This window comes from Sciurus vulgaris (assembly GCF_902686455.1).
Source record: "Sciurus vulgaris genome assembly, chromosome: 5".
Classification (NCBI taxonomy): Eukaryota; Metazoa; Chordata; class Mammalia; order Rodentia; family Sciuridae; genus Sciurus; species Sciurus vulgaris.
Window position 1 is genome coordinate 102,697,172 of NC_136465.1, and position 22,230 is coordinate 102,719,401.

The following is a 22,230-nucleotide window of genomic DNA, read 5'->3' on the forward strand; positions in this document are numbered from 1 at the left end:
CACTAAAAAATCCATGATTTCATTTCTATGAAGTTGTAGAATGAGGCAAAACTAATTTATGATGATTGTAATCAGATTAAAACTTGTCTATGGGGGTTATGATTGGAAAGGGGCATGAGGGAACTTTCTAGGTGATAGAAATACTCTATCTTGTTGGGGGTTTGGTTGCATACATACATACATTTATCAAAAGTCACCAAATAGTACACTTAAAATCTGTACATTTGGAACATAAATGTTATATCAATAAGCAACCATGATTAGCTTATTATACAATAATACAGAAAGGTACACAACAGAATATTAAGTAAAAAGAGGGATGTGTTATACTTCATGGAAGTAGCTACATTAAGACAAGATTACAATCAACTTTTGTGTACCAACAAAATGGGGAAGAATGTATCCCAAAATTTGAAATTGTTTTATTACTAGGGATAACAGCTTTTAAATTCTTTTTAGTACTCCACATTTTGTTTTTATAAGTATATTTTAATAAAATTATTTAAATCATACATTCTTCTTTTAATGATAGCATTACATATTATAGTCTTATCAAAAAGGCTGAACCTGTCTGATCAAGCTTTTCCCTCTAATTTCCAGTTTACAGGAAAAAGTGAGAGGAACAGAATTCAGAGGACCCCACCCCATGAAGAAGCAAACCAGATCAATTGAGAATGGGCAACATTCTAATATGATATATGACCCGGTTTCTTAAATGAGTCAATGGTTTAAAAGGTAGTGGGGGAGGAGGGAAGGAGAAATTCTTTAGATGCTTTATAATAATACCTCAGATATTTTTTAAAACATAAGATAAATCAACTGTGGCAAATTTATATAGACATGTTGAATCAGTACATTAAGAATATGGTATTCATTTTATAATTTCTGTCTTCTAATGAAGGTTTAATAATTTCTCCATAAAGCTCTTTAAAAGGATTGCCAATTAGTTGCAAATGTTCAGTAAGAAGCATTTGATATATTTTTTGGCTTTCTTTACTAGTTTTTTTTTTTTTTTTTTTCCCTAGAAAAGTGTTACTGCTTGCTCTGCAACTCATTCAATAACGTGGCATCCACTCCCAGAAGAAAATGTAGGGTCAACACTCCAGTAAACAGGCATGGCAATGATTTCCTCAGGAGGACCCCTAAAGCTCAGGAAATAATGTCAGGAGTTAACAAATGAGATGCCATCAAATTAAAAAGCTTCTTCACAGAAAACAAAACCATGAAGAAAAATCAGGCATGGTGGCACATGACTGTAATCCCAGCAACCAGGGAGGCTGAGGCAAAAGGATGGCAAGTTCAAAGTCAGCCTCAGCGATTTAGCAAGGTCCTAAGCAACTTGGCAAAACCCTGTCTGAAAATAAAAAAATTTAAAAGGCTGGTACCAAAAAAAAAAAAAAAAAAAAAAGAATGTGAAGAGAGAACTTATAGACTGAGAGAAAAATCTTTGCTAGCTACTCTTCTGACAAGAGGATTAATAGCTAGAATATATGAACTCAAAAACTTCACACCAAAAAATCAAATAACTCAATTAATAAATGAGAAAATGAATTAAACAGACATTTCTGAAATGAAGAAATATAAATGGCCAAAAAATATATGAAAAAAAATGTTCAACATCATTAGCAATTAGGGAAATACAAATCAAAACTATACTGAAATTTCATCTCACACCAGTTAGAATGACAGTCATCAAAAATACAAACAATAACACTGGAGAGAATGTGGGAAAAAAAGGAATACTTTTAACTGTTGATGGGATGTTAAATTAGTACAAGCACTATGTAAATCAGTATGGAGATTCCTCGAAACAGGCAGGAACCACTATATGATCTGACTGTGCCACTCCTTGATACTTACACTAAAGAATTAAAGTCATCTTATGACAGTGATTCATGCATACCCATGTTTATGGCAGCACAATTGGCAATGTAGAATCCATCAACAGATGAATGGATGAAGAAAATATGGTATATACACACAATGGAGTTTTATTAGCCATAAAGAGAAATGAAATCATATCATTTGCGAGAAAATGGATGGAATTAAAGACCATCATGTTAAGCAAGATAAGTCAAACTCAGAATGTTAGGAGTTGTGTGTTTTCTCATATGTGGAAACTAGAAAGGAAAAAGGAAAAGAAAGGTGTGTGGGGGGGGATTTCATGAAAATAAAAGGGAGAGGAGTGGGAGATGGGAAGGGAGGGGAAAGTGCTGAGGAGTGATATTGGCCAAATTATATTGTTATATCATGTGCATGTACAAATATGTAACAACAAATCCCATAGTTTTGTACAACTATAAGAGGCCAGTTAAAAATGTAGGGGAAAAATAATGTTACATCTGCCCTAACACACAGCCCATTCATATACACAGTTCTTGGTCCTTTTTACTCAAGATGTAAATACTCAAGAGTGAGTAGCATAGTTCCTGGTAACCTCCTGCTGTGCACAACTCAGGTTGTCATTGCTAGAGACCTAAGATATATGAGAGAGAGAGAGAGAGATATGGGGGGAGATAGAGTTAGATATTGAGATCTTCTTCAAAGAACAGGACAAATAAAATGAATCAGAATACTATTTCTTTCCTATGTCTTGTGCTTGGTATTTTTAAACTCAAAAACCTATGAAGCTGAATGCAAAGAACAAAGGTCTTGATTTTTCTGAGTTTACCAAGACATTGGTGGGCTGATTCTTTTTTTCATTGGAAATACTTCTGGTTTTCAAGAGAGAGAACATCATTAACTTAAGAAGCTACTCAATGATTAAAATGTTGACTTAGTTTGAATTTAATAATTTAATTCATAGGTATTACTGAACACCTACTTACTGGTTAGTGGTTATGTATTCTTCACATTTGATATTAGTAACAATCCTACTTTAAACCTTAGGATACATAAAAATTTAATTTGACCCTCTGTGCCCTATTTCATGTAAGTTTCTCAACAGAAAGGTAGAAAAAACCCCAAAACTTGGAGGTTTGGCTATAAGAAAAAACAACGTAAGAAACTTTAAAACTATAAATTCTAAGCATTAGTTTGAAAAAACTAAAGATATTTTTATTTTATTTATTTATTTTTTTATTGTAAACAAATGGGATACATGTTTCTCTGTTTGTACATGGCGTAAAGGCATACCATTTCTGTAATCATAAATTTACATAGGGTAATGTTGTTTGATTCATTCTGTTATTTTTTTCCCTTCTCCCCACCCCTCCCACTCCTCTTTTCCCTCTAAACAGTCCTTCCTTCCTCCATTCTTGCCCCCTTCCCTAATTCTAACTCTAACCCTAACACTAACCCCTCCCTTCCCCCATTATGTGTCCTCATCCACTTATTAGTGATATCATTCGTCCTTTGTTTTTTTAAGATTGGCTTATCTCACTTAGCATGATATTCTCCAATTTCATCCATTTGCCTGCAAATGCCATAATTTTATCATTCTTTATGGCTGAGTAATATTCCATTGTATGTATATATATATATATATATATATATATATATATATATATATATATATATATATACCACAGTTTCTTTATCCATTCATCAACTGAAGGGCATCTAGATTGGTTCCACAATCTGGCTATTGTGAATTGAGCAGCTATGAACATTGATGTGGCTGTATCTCTGTAGTATGCTGATTTTAAGTCCTTTGGGTATAGGCCAAGGAGTGGGATAGCTGGGTCAAATGGAGGGTCCATTCCAAGTTTTCTAAGGAATCTCCACACTGCTTTCCAGAGTGGCTGCACTAATTTGCAGCCCTACCAGCAATGTATGAGTGTACCTTTCTCCCCACATCCTCGCCAACACCTGTTGTTGCTTGTAGTCTTGATAATCGCCATTTAAAGATATTTTTAAATGAAAGATGAAAATACTTAATCCTGTTCCCCTCCTTTTTTTTTTTTTTTTTTTTTTTTGGTTACTGCAATAGAACAGTAGTAACCTGAATATGGCATACTTACTTATGATAAAACATACGAGCCATGCCCATTCTTTGCTTTTCCCCTCCTGATAAAACATCTTTCCAGTCCATAACAGCATCCCATCCTAAAAAAAGTAAAAAATACATATATAAATATATATTTATACACATAATATATAAATATAACAAATATAAATATACTTATTTAATGTAGTATATATTAAATATTAAATATATATTTAAAATTCTTTAATTGTTATCATTTTTACCCTAGAAAAGTGATTACTGCCATGTTCTAATTGTAAGAGGATCTTGATATTTTATAGAACATGTTTGGATAGAGAACCTCATGTATAAGCATTTTGTTTTAGATTTGATATACTTTTAATGGTAATAATTTCTTATTTTGACAAACATCTTGTAAGAATTTTAACACTGACACTTTAAATTTTTTTGTTGATGGTTTATGCTTATTTTAGAGGGAGATGGAAGAAAAGACCTACAAATTTGCAAACGTCAACTACAAAGCCTACAAAGGGTAAGAGAGGAACTAATTTCAATGACTCCCATTTGCCTGCTACTACGTGTGAGTTTTTCTCATTCTAAATTTCACAGCTTAAAGACACATATGATCAATTGAATTTTACAACTACAAAATTCATGGGATAATAGGTATGTCTAAGTTTACAGTTAGTCATCAGAACTACAATTTATATCTAAGTCAATCTGGCGTTTTCTCAGTTTATCTGTGCAGTCTATGAAAATGTCTTAACTACTGACTTCCCGTTTGATATTTATTCAGAAAGTAAGACTTCTATGTTTAAAAAATCAGCTCTTATACATCTAAATTGAAAATTTTGAAAAAAGCGAATTCCAGAATTGTATGTATTATGATTGCATTTCTGTAAACAAACATAAATACACACACATAGAACTATATCTGGGAGTGGAATTATGAGATTTTTATTTTCTAAATTATACATTTTTATAATATTTGAAGTTCTTATGATTAGACTATCTTATTTTTGTAAGACAGAGGGAAAAATTACTAAAAAAAAAAAAAAAAAAAACACAGTTTCATTCCTGCAGAGCATAATTTTCAAAGAAGAAAACTGACTGTCAAAACTCAACAAACAGTTGGAGTAACATTGCAAATATTAAGTGTCCAGGATTTAGTTCTCCTATTTGGAAAAATTTCATACTCTTTGCCCTCATCTTTTTCCTTTAGCTGAATTTTCATCATGATTAAAATTTCTAAATGAACTTGGTTAAAGGGGAAAAAACAAAGTATTCATTGTTTTATAGGTACTGGATATCTGAAAAGCCAAATTATCAGAATGATTATTTGATTCTTCGCTGATCAGAAGGAGAATGTGTTTTTCTTTTGACATACAAAAATTCAGAATCTTTGATAGAAAATATGTTAACTGTTAAACATAAAACACATCTTTATACTTCTTAATGTCTTCTTCCTTTAAAGTTTAGCATTGCAAAGTACACTTCACTTTTAAAAAAGCCGAAAATGGCAAATAAGAAACCAAAACCAGCAGTTACCTATTAATGGGTAGGAAATAAACTAGATAGAAGGGAACAGAAACAGGAAGAATTTTCCAGATAGCATTTTTATACTTTTTAATTTTTGAATAATGTGAAAGATTATCTATTCTAAAATTAAATAAAGAAATATAATGATAGTAATATTTTTAAAATAATCAATCTAAAAGTATCTGGCATGAAAAGACTTTTCCTTATTTTCCAATGACACTCAATTCCACTCGAGAGGACCCCAGTTCATTTCCTTTAGTAAACTTCCAGAAGTTGTCTATATCTGAAAATATATCCTTTTAATTTTATATTAGGAAAAAAATCTCAAAATGCCATCTGATTAATAGCTCTTGCTTCTAGAAGTTACTAAAATAATACTTTCACTATGACTTATAATACTTACCCTGTGATTTACAGAGCTTTCCCCATGACTGAATTTTGTATCACTTATGAAATATAAGTGATGGTTTGAAAAAAATCAATTTAGATTGCCACACAGTGAAGAAATATTCTGGGTTTAAAATAGTATTCCCCCTGACTACTGAGAACAAGGCACAAGAGAAAAGTATTTCTGTGAGAGGGAACTTTAACTTTTACATATTTTAATAAATTTTGTCTTTTGTTCTACTAAACCAAAGGGTTTCACAGGCAATATTGCATCATCTTGTAACACAAAAATCAGAACTCTGGGTCCTAAGGCTGCCTCTGATACTAATTTAGCCAAACTAAACCAAGAAGAAAAATTATTTTCTGTTTTACTAGAGATGCACAAATTTCTTCAGTTCATATCCATTTTTTAGTTCTTCTATTCTTTCCTAAACATGGAATTCTAGTTTATTTTAGTAATTAAATTTAATGCAAGCTGAGAGGTCTGCAGTCCAATATTTGTATAATAGACTACATATATTAATGGCAACTTGTTTGATAGAATGGCATGTAGTTCTTAATTCCATCATTTACTAAGGAAAGGATTAGCTAGTCTAAAGAGAACTTCAAAGACTTCTTCCAAAGTGATATACTAACTAGCTAGTTATTTTTCTGCTTTACTTAAATGCATCATGTTCAAGAATTAGGAAAACTTTTTTCCTCGAAAAATTCTTACATGTAAAGGTATAATTATTCTTACATAAAATATTTTTTCGAGGAAAAAAGTATCTAAAAAAACTACTGGGCATAGCCCAGTAGCATACCCTAATATTGAACACATTTTCAAGTCTGTGTTTGAATTCTTGCTCCATACTTGCAGTGAGACCCAGGTAAATTATTAACCTAAGTTTAATCTGTAAAATAGGAATTGTAAAACCTACATCATTGAACTACTATGAACATTAAATAAAATGATAGATGAATGCTTAAAATGGTATATATTGCATAACAAATACTTAATAAACCATAACAATTACTATTGTATTATTAAGGTTGGAACTTTCTACTTTTTTTCTTCATTAGGGAAAAGAAGACACAAAAATTATTACATGCCTAAATCATTCAAGTGTTGGAATCTAGGCTTAGAACTGTCTTAAAAATGGTTTGGGGATGTATTCACAATTTTTAAAAGAATATAATATTCCCATTTTAAATTTCTATTTGGATCATTGGATTTCAAACCCACTCAAAGTAACTTGCCCAAGATAAACATGTAACATTTACTCTGCCACCATGTTTTATCATCAGGATGGAGTTGACCACATAAAACCAAAAAGAAAATCTGCTTTCCCTCTGTAGTAAAAAATACAACCACCATAAAAATAAGTATCTGTCTGGCCTGCTTAATTTGCTTATTATAAGGATCAAATGAAATGATATATGTGAAATTGCTAAGTAAAATATGAAATACCATCACACAAAGAGTATCATGAGTATCAACATTACAACTACTAAATATCACCATTTACTATTAATTTTGTGTGTTCATGTTATGCTATGTGCTTTAGCAAAAAGATATTTGTCCATTTTTACAATTAAGATACAGAGAGTAGTGCTAACTAGGATTTGATTGTCAACTTTTTTGAGTTCAAAGTCCATATTCTCAATCACTATACTATATCATTTATTCTAATAATGTAGATGGGTGTAAAACAGATCATAAAATCCATGCAAAATTAAATCTTGAATTCTGGTTATTTTAGTAATTAAATTTAATGCAAACTGAGAGGTTGGCAGACCAATATTTTTGTCATAGACTTTACATAAATGAAGACTGGTAATAGCCTCAGGGACACTTATACATTTAAATATAAAAGAAAAAAACTTTTAAAATACTAGCTCTAGTGACATGGAAATCAGATAAAACTTAGCATGCTATATTAAACAACACAAGCAGGAAAGGGGGAGTCAGTGAAAAAGCAATAAAATCTATGTATTTATTATGTTCCAATAATAGCATGCATTTAGGTAAACCACAAATTAATTGTATAGTCAAGTTTATTTTTTAAATGAAGTAGAAGCATTAAAAATGAAAGATACCTCCTTCTCTTTGAACTATGTGATACAGATGGACATTGTGTAGAATACATTCCAAATCTTGATCTGTATAACCTTTAGCATGCATATCATCCACTGAGTCAGGATAAATGACTTGATCTCGAAGACTTCCCAGGGACATATATGGCCTGTAAAACACCAAGCACACAGGATCCTAGGGTAAAGTCACTTTAGCTTATTCAGGGTGCCATCCTGTTGATCTAAAAACAATAGAACCGGCTTTAAGCTCTACATTATATTTTTTACCTGAAGATGAGTACTTATCTCTCAGGCACAGAAGAATAATACCCTGTCATGTGTATTAAAGCCTTATTGAGACACAGACACAAGAAAAAATTCTACAAGAAATCATTTGACATTTTCAGCAGAGATATATATTCTTTACTGCATTGTAATTGTACTTCATCTACAATTTTATGGGTTAAACTTTATAAAAGTTGGGGTTTTGTCTGACTTCACAATGTAAACAAAATGAAAAAAGTCATTCTTAGAAAAATGCAATTTAAAACAATGTTGCATTTATTGCTTTTTAGCTTGGCAAAAATTCAACAGCTTGATAAGTCACTCTGCTAGGACTTTAGGGGAAGTAGGTACTCTGATATTATGGTGAAAATGCAAAATGGTACAATCCCTTTGGAGGAGATTTGGCAAACTGACAAATTATTTGCCCTCTGCCCTACTTCTTAGCATTTACTCTGAAGATGTATTTCTAGAAATACCAGAAGAAAAAAATACATTAAATTATCCATTACAGCATTATTTTAGTAAGAAAATATTTAAAAACAACTTAATACCCATAGATTGTTTGAATAAACTATAGTGCATGTACCACACAGTTATAAAAAAAAGGATGAGGAAGATCTCTACAAAAAGATAATAGAGCGATTTCTATGATAACATTTAAAAGGAAAATGCAAAAATAGACATAAAGCAGAATTTCTAAACAGTAGCATCAATATACTGAACCAGAAAATTCTTTATTGCCAAAGGTTGTCCAATGAATTGTAGCATGTTTAGCAGTATACCTGGTTTCCACCCACTAGATGTCAGTAGCACCCCCTTCAGTGGTGATCAAAAAAATTATCTCCTGATAGGGCCAAAAGTCCCTTCATGGACAAAATCATCTCCAGTACAGAACCACTGAAATATAGTACATTATCTTCTATATAAAAAAAATAAAAAAAAAACATGCACATTTCTCGTTATATCTACACAAGGAAATACAGGAAGAATAAACCAGAAATTGATTACTGTAGGAGGTGGAATGATCAACAAAGATGAACCAGAAAGGAAATGGCTTCTTTAAATATCCTTTTAATATAGTTCTGTAGAATCATGTTAAAATTTTACTATTTGGTAATAAAATTAAACCAACAGGAATGAATAAATGAATCCTAAAACTGAATACAAATAGAAACAAATTAACTGAACAATGTATCAAATGGATGATATAACACAAGCAGGAGAATGTAGGAGTGGGGATAAATTAAACAACTTTTGATTTGGCACCATAATGTCAAAAGCAAAAGAAAAAAGAAAAATTTGAAACTTATTAGGAAAATTTATTTTTGGTAAAAATATAATTCTGAAACTGTTTCATGTATATTGTAGGATTGATCAAATAAAATATTTTGATAATGTTAGGAGCTGGGATTCTCACTATGAAAGAAGGAAGACACAAATATGGAATTACAAGGTGGGAAAAGACTAATATTTGAATTAGAGTAATAGTATGAATTTATGATATTAAAAAACAACAATAATTTCCTAGTTCCTATATCTGGTACATCCTGTTATTACCCTTTGAGAAGGATGCAACATTATTTAGGTAATGTATTGAGTTTCATTGTGGACCCAGAAAGATAGGTCTTACTCCTAACCCCCACATCTGTGATCAGTGACCTTATTTAGAAACAGGTTTTCTTTTTTCCTATAAGAAATTACATTTTCTTTCCTCGATGTGTCTCTGTCTGGTTTAGGTATCAGTGTGATATTGGCTTCATAGAATGAGTTTGGGAGGGTTCCCTCCTCTTCTATTTTATGGAATACTTTGAGAAGTATTGGAATGAGCTCTTCTTTAAAGGTTTTGTAGAACTCGGCTGAGAACCCTTCTGGTCCCGGATTTTTCTTTGTTGGTAGGCTTTTGATGACCTCCTACTTCATTACTTGAAATTGGTCTATTTAAATTGTGTATGTCCTCCTCGTTCAGTTTAGGCAATTCATATGTCTCTAGAAACCTGTTGATGTCTTCAAAATTTTCTATTTTGTTGGATAGATTTTCAAAATAGCTTCTAATTATGTTTTGTATTTCAATCGTGTCTGTTGTGATGTTTCCTTGTTCATTCCGAATTTTAGTGATTTGGTTTTCTCTCGTCTTCTCTTTGTTAGTGTGGCTAAAGGTTTATCAATTTTGTTTATTTTTTCAAAGAACCAACTATTTATTTTGTCAATTTTTTGTATTGTTTCTTTTGTTTCAATTTCGTTGATTTCAGCTCTGAGTTTATTTCCTGTCTTCTACTACTTTTGGTGCTGGTCTGTTCTTCTTTTTCTAGGGCTTTGAACTGTAGTGTTAGGTCGTTTATTTGTTGAGTTTTACTTGTTTTATTAAATGCGCTCCATGAAATAAATTTCCCTCTAAGTACTGCTTTCATAGTGTCCCAGAGATTTTGATATGATTTTTCTTTGTTCTCATTTACCTCTAAGAATTTTTAATTTCCTTCCTAATATCTTCTGTTATCCATTCATCATATAATAGCATATTGTTTAATCTCCAGGTGTTGGAATAGTTTCTGTTTTTTATTCTTTATTTATTTCTAACTTCAATCCATTATGATCTGATAGAATACAAGGTAGTGTCTCTATCTTCTTGTATTTGCTAACATTAGCTTTGTGGCATAATATATGGTCTATTTTAGAGAAGGATCCATGTGCTGCTGAGAAGAAAATGTATTCGCTCTTGGTTGGATGGTATATGCTCAATTCACAATAGCCAGATTGTGGAACCAACCTAGATGTCCTTCAATTGATGAATGGATAAAGAAACTGTGGTATATATATGCAATGGAATATTACTCAGCCATAAAGAATGATAAAATTATGGCATTTGCAGGCAAATGGATGGAATTGGAGAATATCATGCTAAGTGAGATAAGCCAATCTCAAAAAACCAAAGGTCGAATGATATCGCTAATAAGTGGATGAGGACACATAATGGGGGAAGGGAGGGGTTAGTGTTAGGGTTAGAGTTAGGGTTAGGGAGGGGGCAAGAATGGAGGAAGGAAGGACTGTATAGAGGGAAAAGAGGGGTGGGAGGGGAGGGGGAAGGGAAAAAATAACAGAATGAATCAAACAACATTACCCTATGTAAATTTATGATTACACAAATGGTATGCCTTTATGCCATGTACAAACAGAGAAACAACATGTATCCCATTTGTTTACAATAAAAAAATAAAAATAAAAAAAATAAAAAAATTACATTTTATTTCACATGCATTAATATAGATTATAAAATAAAAATAATAAATCAATAAACTATATTAAATATAGTCAGAACATTTCAAATAATGAAAATTCTCTGGTAGTGAATAGTAGTTATTAGTTTTATAGCAATTAATTAAAATTTTATTGATGCATATTAATTAACACAGAATAATGGGTTTCACTGTGGCATATTTGCACATGCATATAGCATAGTTTGGTCACTATTACTCCCCAACACCTTCCCTTACCCTCTCCTCCACTCTCCCCACTTGCCTTCCTTTACCTTAGTGAGGGATTTCTCTTCTGCTTTTATGACATTCCACCTTCCCCCCTCTAGCTTTCAAATATGAGAGAAAACATGGTGTTTTAAAATCTTTCTGTTTGGTTTATTCCACTTAATATGGATGCTTTCAAGTTCCAGGTATTTTTCTGCAAATGACATACTTTCATTGTTCCTTATGGCTAATCAAAACTCCATTGTGTATATACAGGACATATTCTTTACCCATTCATCTGTGAATGGACATCTAGCTTGATTCTATAACTTGACTATTATGAATTGTGCTGCAATAAACATGGACATGCATGTATCCCTAAAGTATGCTGTCTAATTCTTTTGGATGAATACCAAGAAGTGGTATACCTGGATCACATGGTAGTTCAATTTTTAGTTTTTTGAGGAACCTCCATGCTGATTTCCATAGTGGCTTGTACTAATGTACATCTATACCAACAGTACATAAGAGTTCCTCTTTCTGTGCATCCTTGCAAGAATTTATAGTGTTTGTATTTTTGATGAATGACATTCTGACTGGAGTGAGATAGACTCTCATTGTGGTTTTGATTTGCATTTCCCTGATGGCAATGTTGAACAATTTTTCATATAATTTGCCATTAATATTTCTTCTTTTGAGAAGTTTCTGTTCAGTTTGCTTTCCCATTTGTTGGAAGTGTTATTTTTTGATGTTAAGTTTTTTCAGTTTTTTGCATATTCTGGATATTAATCCTGTATCAGAAGAGTGATTTTACTCCCATCCTGTAGACTGTCTTTTCATTGTTGTCTTTTTTGCTGTTCAGAAGCTTTTTCAGGTGATGCTATCCCATTTATTGATTCTCATTTTATTTCTTGAGCTACGTAAGTCTTATTCAGGAGGTCACTGCCTATGCCAACATGTTGTTATTTTTAGGACAATTTAGATTTGTATGATAGTTTCCACATATGATTCAGATTATGTTTTTTTTTTTTCAAGAATACCACCTGTTTTAGTTTCCAAGGATGACAATAACAAATTACCAAAACCTTGGTGGTTTGAAACAAGAGAAATTTATTTTCTTATATATTTGGAGGCCACAAGTCAAAGTATTGACAATTTCCACACTAAGCCTCTAGGGGAAAATTATTTCCTGACTCTAAGCTTCTTGTGGTGCCAAGTCTTCTTGGTTTATAGCAGCATAACCTGAATCTCTGCATCCTCCTTCATATGCCTCTTTTTCTTTCCTGTGTTTCTCCTCCTTTTATGAAGGCATTTATTGAATTTAGAGCTCATCTGATTAATCTAGAATGATTCAGTTTCAAGATCCTTAACTTAATTACATCTGCCAAGACCAAATTATCCCTATTTGCAGATGATATGATCCTATACTTGAAAGATCCTAAAAGTTCTAACACTGGAGGCCTGATAAACTCAGTAATGTAGCAGGATACAAAATCAAAGTATAAAAACATACATTAACTTTTCTATGTAGCAATAATTAACCACTAAGAAAGAAACCAGGAAGACAATTTCATTTAAAAAATAACTTAGGAATAAATCTAACCAAAGAGATCAAAGACCTCCACAAGGAAAATTATATATATATATTTTTTTGTTAGAATTGACAAAATTACTGTATCATAAAATTCACCCTTTGAAAGTGTACAATTCAGTTTTTAACATATTCACAAGCTCATGTGGTTGTCATCACTAATTCTGTAACATTGTCCTCTCCCAAAATTCAATAGCCAAATATAGATACTGTTCATTACCACCACCTTTCAGCCCCTGGCAACTACAGATCTGTTTTATATTTCCATAGATTTGTCTATCATGCATATTTTAAATATATAGAATTATACAGTATATATTCTCATGTAACTTCATTCTTCCTATCAGTATAGTACTTTCAAATTCATCCATGGTGTAGCATGTAATAGTACCTCATTCTTTTTAGTGACTGCATAATATTCTATTGTATAGCTGTGCCACGTTTGATTAATCCATTTAACCACTGATGAATATTTCATTTTTTCAGACTTTTTGGTGTTATGAATATTTGAGATATACCAATGAACTGAATTGATTGAGGCATAAACTTTTTGAGGAATTGCCAGACTATTTTTCCAAAGTGGTTAAACCATTTCTCGGCATATGTTTTCTGTATCTTTTTACGGCTTCCCCTCTTGCCCTCTTCTTTATCTTTCCCTTTGTAGCCTAATAACACTTCTAAAAATACAGTTAGAAGCTCAAGTGTTCATATAATGTGACATTATCTTAATATCTGATAATAGCATAAAATAGAAATTAATCACATGGGCCAATGAGCAGTTTTCAGTAGGTACTTTGAGACTACTCAGGAGAAGAAATACATACAAACCTTAGGAAAGAGTGCTTTTGCTGCCTTCTTTAACTTATAAATTGGAATCAAAGCTATTTTTCCACTTTAGCACAAACCCCAGATATTAGCCCAAAAGGCAGTCATGACTCAATACATAAGTAAGACTGCAATGATAAAAACATAGTGAGCACCCACTCCAAAAGTGCTTCTACAGGATTCTATCATAAAACTTGATTAATTAGTATGAGATCAAATAGATTTTTCATCTACATTTCAATGAAGACAGAATAGAATCATGGTTGTGACTTTGTAGACATGGTTCTGGGATAGAATTCTAATCACCATTAACTGGTACTGTGACACAAATTCTGAGCTAAAAGGACCTCTCTTGTAAGGAAACATTTCATTCTATTTGTTGTGAGGACTGAATGAAATAGTGTTTTCTTTTTTTAACCAAGCTTAATGAAGCACTGTGATTAAATCACTTAGTATAATACAGGCTCAAGGAAGATAATAAATAACTATAATAGAAATAGTTCATTTCTACTTTTCTCTGCTTGGGTGAAAATTAAACACCTTAAAAAGGAGTAGGCTTGGAATGTAGCTCAACAGTTCAGCACTGGCTTAATATGTGCAAGGTAAGGCCCTGGGTCCATCTCCAGGATAGCAAACAAAACAAAACAAAAAAGGAATGAAAGAAATAAAGACAAGATCTTGTGAGAAAGCAAAATAATTTCTATTCCATCAGATAGGAGACTAGGAGGAGACCAATGGTTTATATTATGTAGTAAAATTTTACTGTACTCAATGTGATTAACAATAAATACCTACCTATGTAGATTTTAAAAACTATATTCTGTTAAGTACTCAAGAGAGTACCTCAAGTTTACCTTGAAGCTTTCCTTTTAGTAACTGGAGCAACATCTAGTTCACTGGAGCAGTTTATGGGGCCTCAAAGGTATCAAAATGCACGGGGCTGCCAAGTACTTTCTTTGTTATAGGAATTTGGAGGAGCAAGACATTGTAACTTCTTTAAAAGACCAACTTAATATTATTTATGATTTCTTTAGGCCTTTTGAAATCAGTCAGTTTTCTTTGATGAACGGGTATGGAAATTATTCTCATGAGGTCTCTTAACTACAAGACAAAGCAGAATGATTTAATTATTTTTGGAATGCTTAATTTCTTACTGAGTTTTCAAAAGTCTAATAATAATGTCTTAATTACATATTTTTGAAATTTAAAAGAATGAAAACCAAACAAAAAAGACAACATGATTTTCAGCTACTGTTTTTTGTGGTTTTTTTTGATCAGGATGTTATTTCAATAAAATGCCAAATCATAAACATTTTATGATGCTAAAAAAAGAACTGCAAATGTGCCCACATAACTTGCTATTTGATCTATTAAAATATGAGTATGAAAATTGTTAACTTTGAAGATTGACATGAGAATGCTGATGATACTAAAAATGTTTAATAAAATTATATTTAAGACTTGTGAAATACTACTTTATTAGATTTTATTTTCTGTAAATCACTGTTTTATGACAATGTAAAATGGTAAAAATGAAACGTTCTATATATATTTAGTGAGGTGCAGAGCAACTAAGGACCTTTAATTAGACTTTAATAATACAATGGTTTTTAAATATTATAAAGTAACAATTACAACTGAATTATCTGGAATGGCTGTCAAGTTTTAGGATGATACTGAATCAATTTGAAAGCAGAAAGAAATGGGAAACCCTGTTCCAGCATTCATATAATTTGTATGCAAATGTTTCTCTTTCAAGTTCAAAGACCTAGAATTTAACATTTTGAGCTAGCTCAAGTTTCTCTTGTCCTACCAAAGTTATACATAATAGATAAGCACCTAAAGTAGCTTTTACTAAACTTTCCTTTTTATTCATAGACCTATTCAGATTATCTTCTAAATATTTCAGGCAGATCAATTACCATGTCAGACTGTTACTAGCTTTTTTGTTCTGGCCCATCAGCAAGGGGATCATGGCGCACACCTAGTAAAAGCAACCAAGGAAATAATCCAATTGCGCATAACATTCATAAAAGAAACACAAATTAGTTTTAATTTACTTTAAGTAAAGCTCAGAATCACCTCTATACTTGTAGAAAGATATTGCAATAAACCCATCAGTATCACAATATAATTTATATAATTTTTATTTAAAACTTGAAAACAATTTTTTTCTCTTTGGAGTCTGTAATTCTTTCATATGCATTTATATTTAAAACTATTAACTATAATAGTAAAATCATTTGAGATAAAATCCATTCCCCATGATCTTTTTATAGTTATTACAAATGTCTCAGGGTATTTTTATTTATAATCTTCATTACGTTCTCCCTTTTGTGTGTACACATTTAAATATCTGTTATTTTATGTTTTTCGGTAAATATATTAATATGTGTTAGAGTTCGTACCTTTCTTTATTCAAGACAACGGTAGAAAGAAGAGGAGGGCATTAAGATGTGTTAAGCTATGTGCTTAGAACCTCTGGAATGATAATCTAAAATGCTAAACACTTCCAAGTTGAGAACAAATAAAACAATTGAAATCCTAAGGGATAAAATGTAACATGAAAGATTTATATGCAGAGAAAAAGAATTTTATAATAATATAAAATTTAATTCGGAGCAATATTGATAAAAATTTCACAGGAATTCTAATTTATTTAAGGCATGCAATGTGTTAAATTTAAAAATAATGTATCACTAAGTGCTGCTATGTTGCTATAGCAATAAGAAGTTAGCAACCTGAAATTCATTAAAATTTAGCTATTAGTAATTCATATAAATGCACATGTTGGGACCAACAATGTCATCAGATTTTTTTTCATGCATGGCAAGAACAAGATTTTAGTCCTGAATACTGAAGTTCAATTACTCTTAAATATTTAGCAAAAAAAGAAATATTCCATTGAAAAGAGATATTTACTATTATTGATATTATATCTTTAGGATAAGGAATTATATACCCTCTTAAGATCAGGGAACATATTTTTTAGAAAATAAAAATTTATTCATGAAGGTATCAAGGTATCGCCAAGTTTTAAAGAACGTGCACTTCTTTAAAGTCAACTCTATGAGTATTTATTATTATATTAGTTTATTCCTCATATACAACCTATAAGAATTACAATTCCATATGTTTTAAATAACTGACTTGCAAAACAAGGAAAACTTTTGCATAAAAAGATTTTTTCCATCATCATCATTTTTTATAAATTAGCAGCTCATAGAAGAGTTAAATATGAAAAAGTATCTTTAATATTTTTCCAAGGCATAAAAAAAGTAAAAAATCATGTTTACATTTATAGATGACTTTATGCTAAAAGAGACTTTTGAAAACTGAACAGGACTAATTACTACATAGGAGGTACCAAAGCATACAATTATAATTCATTAATCATTGTCCAATGATACACAAAATTTACTTTGTTTTAGTCTTTTATCTAGAAAGCAAGAAATAGAAGTAACTTACCTAGAGCAATACTGCTGAGCCTTCTGCGTGGCTTAAATAATTTTCTTATAAAAGGACATTTTAAGTGATAGTCATACCTATCATAAAGAGCATTATGCAACATATCATGTGCAAACAATAAAACAATCACAATTATAATTACTAAAAACAATAAAATAACCATAATTAGTATAAGACGCCAGACTCATTGGACAGTAGGAAAAAAAATCTGGAAGATATTCATTCATTCATCAAAAATTTACCACATAGTTATAATATGTTTAGTACAATACCACTCATGCTATACAGTGTACAATAGCTTTTCTGTCCTTCCATCAGTAAAGGAGGCAAGTTAGGTCCTCTAACTTCCTTCCTAATTCCACATGCTACAAGTACTTTAATACTTATCACCTGATTTTATATGTGTAGGTTAAATAATGTTGTTACAGAACATACAGACATGTGGATGCTCTTTCTAGCTTATATTCTATACAGATTTGCTTGAAAATGACTCAACATGGGCAAAGTCTATTCCAATACAACTCCCGCTCCCCAAGCCCACATTTTGTGTACATTGTGAGGAGCAGGACCAATGTATATGTGACCTATTGGTTATGGAGCTCTGTTAAGGAGGACTGACTTAAGCCACATCATGTTCTCCTTTTTTTGCAATGGTCCTCACAGCTGCACCCTCTATTTAGGCAATGGCTTGCTGAGTCTGCTTCTTACTTGAAAAAACACGCTCCTTGTTCTTAAGAGATGCTCCCTACCTGTGTTTTGGCATCTAGAGATTCATTAAGAATTAAATGTTTCAAAAGCTTGAGACCCAGAGGAAAACACTGATCAAGATATTTAAATTAGCCTCCCCCCATAGTCTTTCTTAGGTCCTTTTCTATACTACATCCTTATATTAATTTTTAAAGGCAAAAAAAGAAAAACAAAGATCTTTTTGAAAATACATTAACAATATCCTTTCTGTCCTTCCATTGAGAAAGGAGGCAAGTTAAGTCCTTTTACCTCCTTCCTGATTCCATGTGCTACTGGTCTTTTAATAGTCATTGTCTGGTTTTATATATGTGGATTAAACAATGTTGTTATAGAACATAAACTTTGGAGGAAATCCTGGATTTGGAAGGCTATCATTCACATAGGAATAATTCAAAGGAAGTTCAAAATTTTATATATCTACAATATTTATTTGATACATGCTGATTATCCTGTAGTACAGTACAGGTATGCCAATGTTGGTGTTTCTGGCATTCATTTAAATGTTCTGCCTATTGTGCTACACTTCCTGAAGCAAAATTTGGTCTATACTCTGTGGCATAAAATGCTCTTTTTTTTGTTGCCATCAAGGGTAAAAAATGATTATGTCATAATGTACTGTGAAACTAAGACATGCTTGCTTCAGATCTCTGCAAGAATTTTGACTTAAAATTAAAGGAACATTTTTGAGAAATTATTAAAAATGTTTAGAGAAATGAGTTTTAGAAAAGTAGGACAGAATCAGGAACACAATCTAATTTGAAAGTGAAATTAACATAGTTTAATTTAAAGAAGTTTCACTTTATATAAGAATATAGCTTCCGTCACATTATCATATATGAATGATAGCTTGGTACCTCTGCTACACTTTATGTTAAAATTAGTTTGCTTTGTCTCTACCCCCAGAATTATAAGAACCTCTGCCTTCAAACAATAGCTTGATGTTAGTATAGATTCAAGACACCAAGCAAATAGCCTTAGCAGGTAATACTCGCTTGCAATGTCAGTTACAAGAGCAATGATTTTTCAGAGACTGCTCTGCAGTTATTAGCAATAACCAAGACAAAGTGACTTGAGAGTTAAACACACCTGAATTCAAATGCTAGCTCCAACATTGATCTGTCGGATGACTTCAATCTAAGTTTTCTTCTCTATAAAATAGAGAAACTAACATCTACCTTATAGGTTGCCATAAAAAAAAAATGAGAAACTTATGTAATATGTGTATAATAGTGACTAACACACATAAATTGTTTATTACAATATAAGTTAAGAACAAAAGTAAAACCAGAGATGTTCAGTCCTTGTTCAGGATGCCCTCAGGGGGCTAGGGCTGTGGCTCAGTGACAGAGTGATTGCCTAGCATGTGTGAGGCACTGGGTTTGATCCTTAATGCCACATAAAAATAAATGAATAAAACAAAGATATTGTGTCTGTCTACAACTAAAAAAATAAAATAAAAGAATATTTCATCATTCCATAGAACATTGGAACAATGCTAGAGGCTTTAAATATTATGATTATTTGAAAAAATATTTAAGGTTAAACCCAGTGGGAGGATTTTTCCATTTTAGGAAGATGTTTTATTATGATAATTTTATTAACCTGAAAATGAGAGTCAGTGAATACAGAGAGTGTATCTAAAGACTTGGTAATTCAAACCCTAACTCTGAACTGCTATGTAACTGTATGTCTCTGAACTTCAATTTAAACACTTACAACACTTTATTTAGTATGACTTATGCAGAACATAATCAATATTATTATTTATGCATAAGAAGTCAGAAACAAAGTTATCTATATTTAATTTCCCATACAATTCAATTAATAATGTTACCATCCCTGCTTATGATCGAATTTAATGTTTTATGTTGTATTTAATTTTAAAATGTGATTCAGAATAACTTTACTTGTAAAGCAGTATTTATATTTAACCTGGGAGATTAAGCAACATGGTATTTGAATACATGACCCTGCAAATGATGTAGTAAGCAAACACTGAACAGGTAAATGAAATGTTATTTATAATTTTAGAATATCTCTTGACATAAAGGGAAAAAAAATTATGGTATACAAAAAAGTCACTGTCATATTTCACTATGTTTTTCGAGAAGCATTGACATCTATAAAATTTAGCATGTACAACTGTGTCATTTGCTTATAAAGGCTTCTCATGTGGAGACTAGGGAAAGGATAAACACTTAAAAGCACTAGGAGACCTTAAAATGTAAATCAAAGAGCTTCAGCTAGAAGGAGCATTTTAACAATGCTTAAGGACCTTGAGGACAGACATTGTTATTTCTGATAAATACAGATGACATATTATTAGTGAAGATGAGTCTAATAAATTTTTTCTTTCCTTGGCTTGATGTGTCTAGCGGGAGGGTGGTATACAATAGTTTTGCTTAAAAGTGTCCAAACAATAGAAACCAAACCCTTATACTTCTTTGAATCTGTGGCATTCCTGACCTACTTAGACACTGGAAAAAACTGAGGCAATTCATAACAACCTTTAGAATCCTAATTAACTTTTGAAACCTAGGTCAATGACATACTTTTGTTTTGCTTTTCCTTGTTTGAACATCCATAGCATTCCTTGCCTTTATTGAGCTACTATCCTATCATTGCAGCATGTCACATCCCTTGCATGTTTTTGTTTGTAGCCCCTTGAGTTGTGAGCACCATAGCAAAAGAAACTCCCAGTCATCATCTATCCTCCATGGTATCTTATAACAGGGCTTTAGTAAAACTGGAGTGTGTGATTACAATTTATAACAATTTCCCTATGACATAACCTAGTCATGCCCCTGCAACATGTTCTTTTTTTCTTTTTATCTTTTTAAAAAATTTTTGGTCAGTGCTGTGGATGAAGCTTAGTGCTAGAGCATGTGCTCAGCGTGCATAAGGCCCTAGATTCAATCCCCAGAACACAGTCCCTGCAAAAAGTTTGGTCAATTGAAATCAGTCTTTATAACACAATCCTTCATTCTCTTTACTAACATTTTACTTCTCAGACTCCAAAGTTATGGATGGAGAGAAATTTGTAAAAGTTACCCTTTCATACAGATTGTGGGAAGACTTAATCTATTTCAGATCTTGTTGTACAAAGTATTTGGACACAGAGTTTTGAGTAGTAGTAACATCATGTTTAAAATTTCTGTCTCAAGATATTTCTGCCAAGGAAGTGTAGTGAGAGCAGGAGCGTTGGGAATAGAATTCCATGGTGGGTGGGTGCCCAACTGGAGACTGTTGCTGAGGAGAGAGACAGTAGATGTGTACACTTAGTCCTCTGGAGAATTTTTAAAAAATAGTAGTAAAAAGGAAGGCAAGATTTTGCTACATTTGGACAGTAAACACCAATTTTCATGTGATTTCCTTCCTTCCCTTCTTTTCCTTTCTCTCTCTCAGTCTATCTAGTCTAACCCTTCGATTCCATAAAGCATTTCACTTCCTCATTTTGGTTACCATTAGCATATTATAATATTTTGTTAGCAGGTGAACTAAATAAAAACACAAAAGTTTGACTTTTGGGGATTTAGTAGCTAAAAACAGAAGACACTAGGGATGAGTTTCTGATGAACCACAAATTAGTGGATTAGTGAAAGCAAGAGTAGGGGACCACAATCTATCCCTAGGGACTTGAGAAGACAAAGAAACAGAACCAAGAATTGACAGAAGAATTTAGGATCTGTATCCAAGTGAAAGACATTTCCTCTTGGTCAGAATAGTTAAGACAGCAGAGAGCAATGTATTTCAATCATCAGGTTAAGGAGTACATACAGGCAAATTATTCAGGAAATTCAGTCTCCAATATACAAATTGCCAAAATATTTTTTAATCTTAACAGAGCCATTTTACCACACATCATTCCATAGATTTCAAGTGGCTAATCTAAATTTAAATGAAATATTTCTAAAACTTATCAAACGCTCCAGTAGTGACAGCCCATCCAT

The 22,230-nt window shown here is 31.9% G+C and overlaps 1 protein-coding gene across 1 annotated transcript in view; it reads right to left on the reverse strand.

Annotated features, from left to right (window-relative positions):
- The window catches only part of ABCD2 (ATP binding cassette subfamily D member 2), a 50,532-nt gene that overhangs the window by 8,458 nt on the left and 19,844 nt on the right, over window positions 1-22,230 (reverse strand). The window contains exons 7-8 of the mRNA XM_079139364.1: window positions 7,934-8,079; window positions 3,963-4,047 (exon numbers count right to left, since the gene is read on the reverse strand). Coding sequence (XP_078995490.1) covers window positions 3,963-4,047; window positions 7,934-8,079 — 231 coding nt within the window. The remainder of the gene's footprint in view (window positions 1-3,962; window positions 4,048-7,933; window positions 8,080-22,230) is intronic.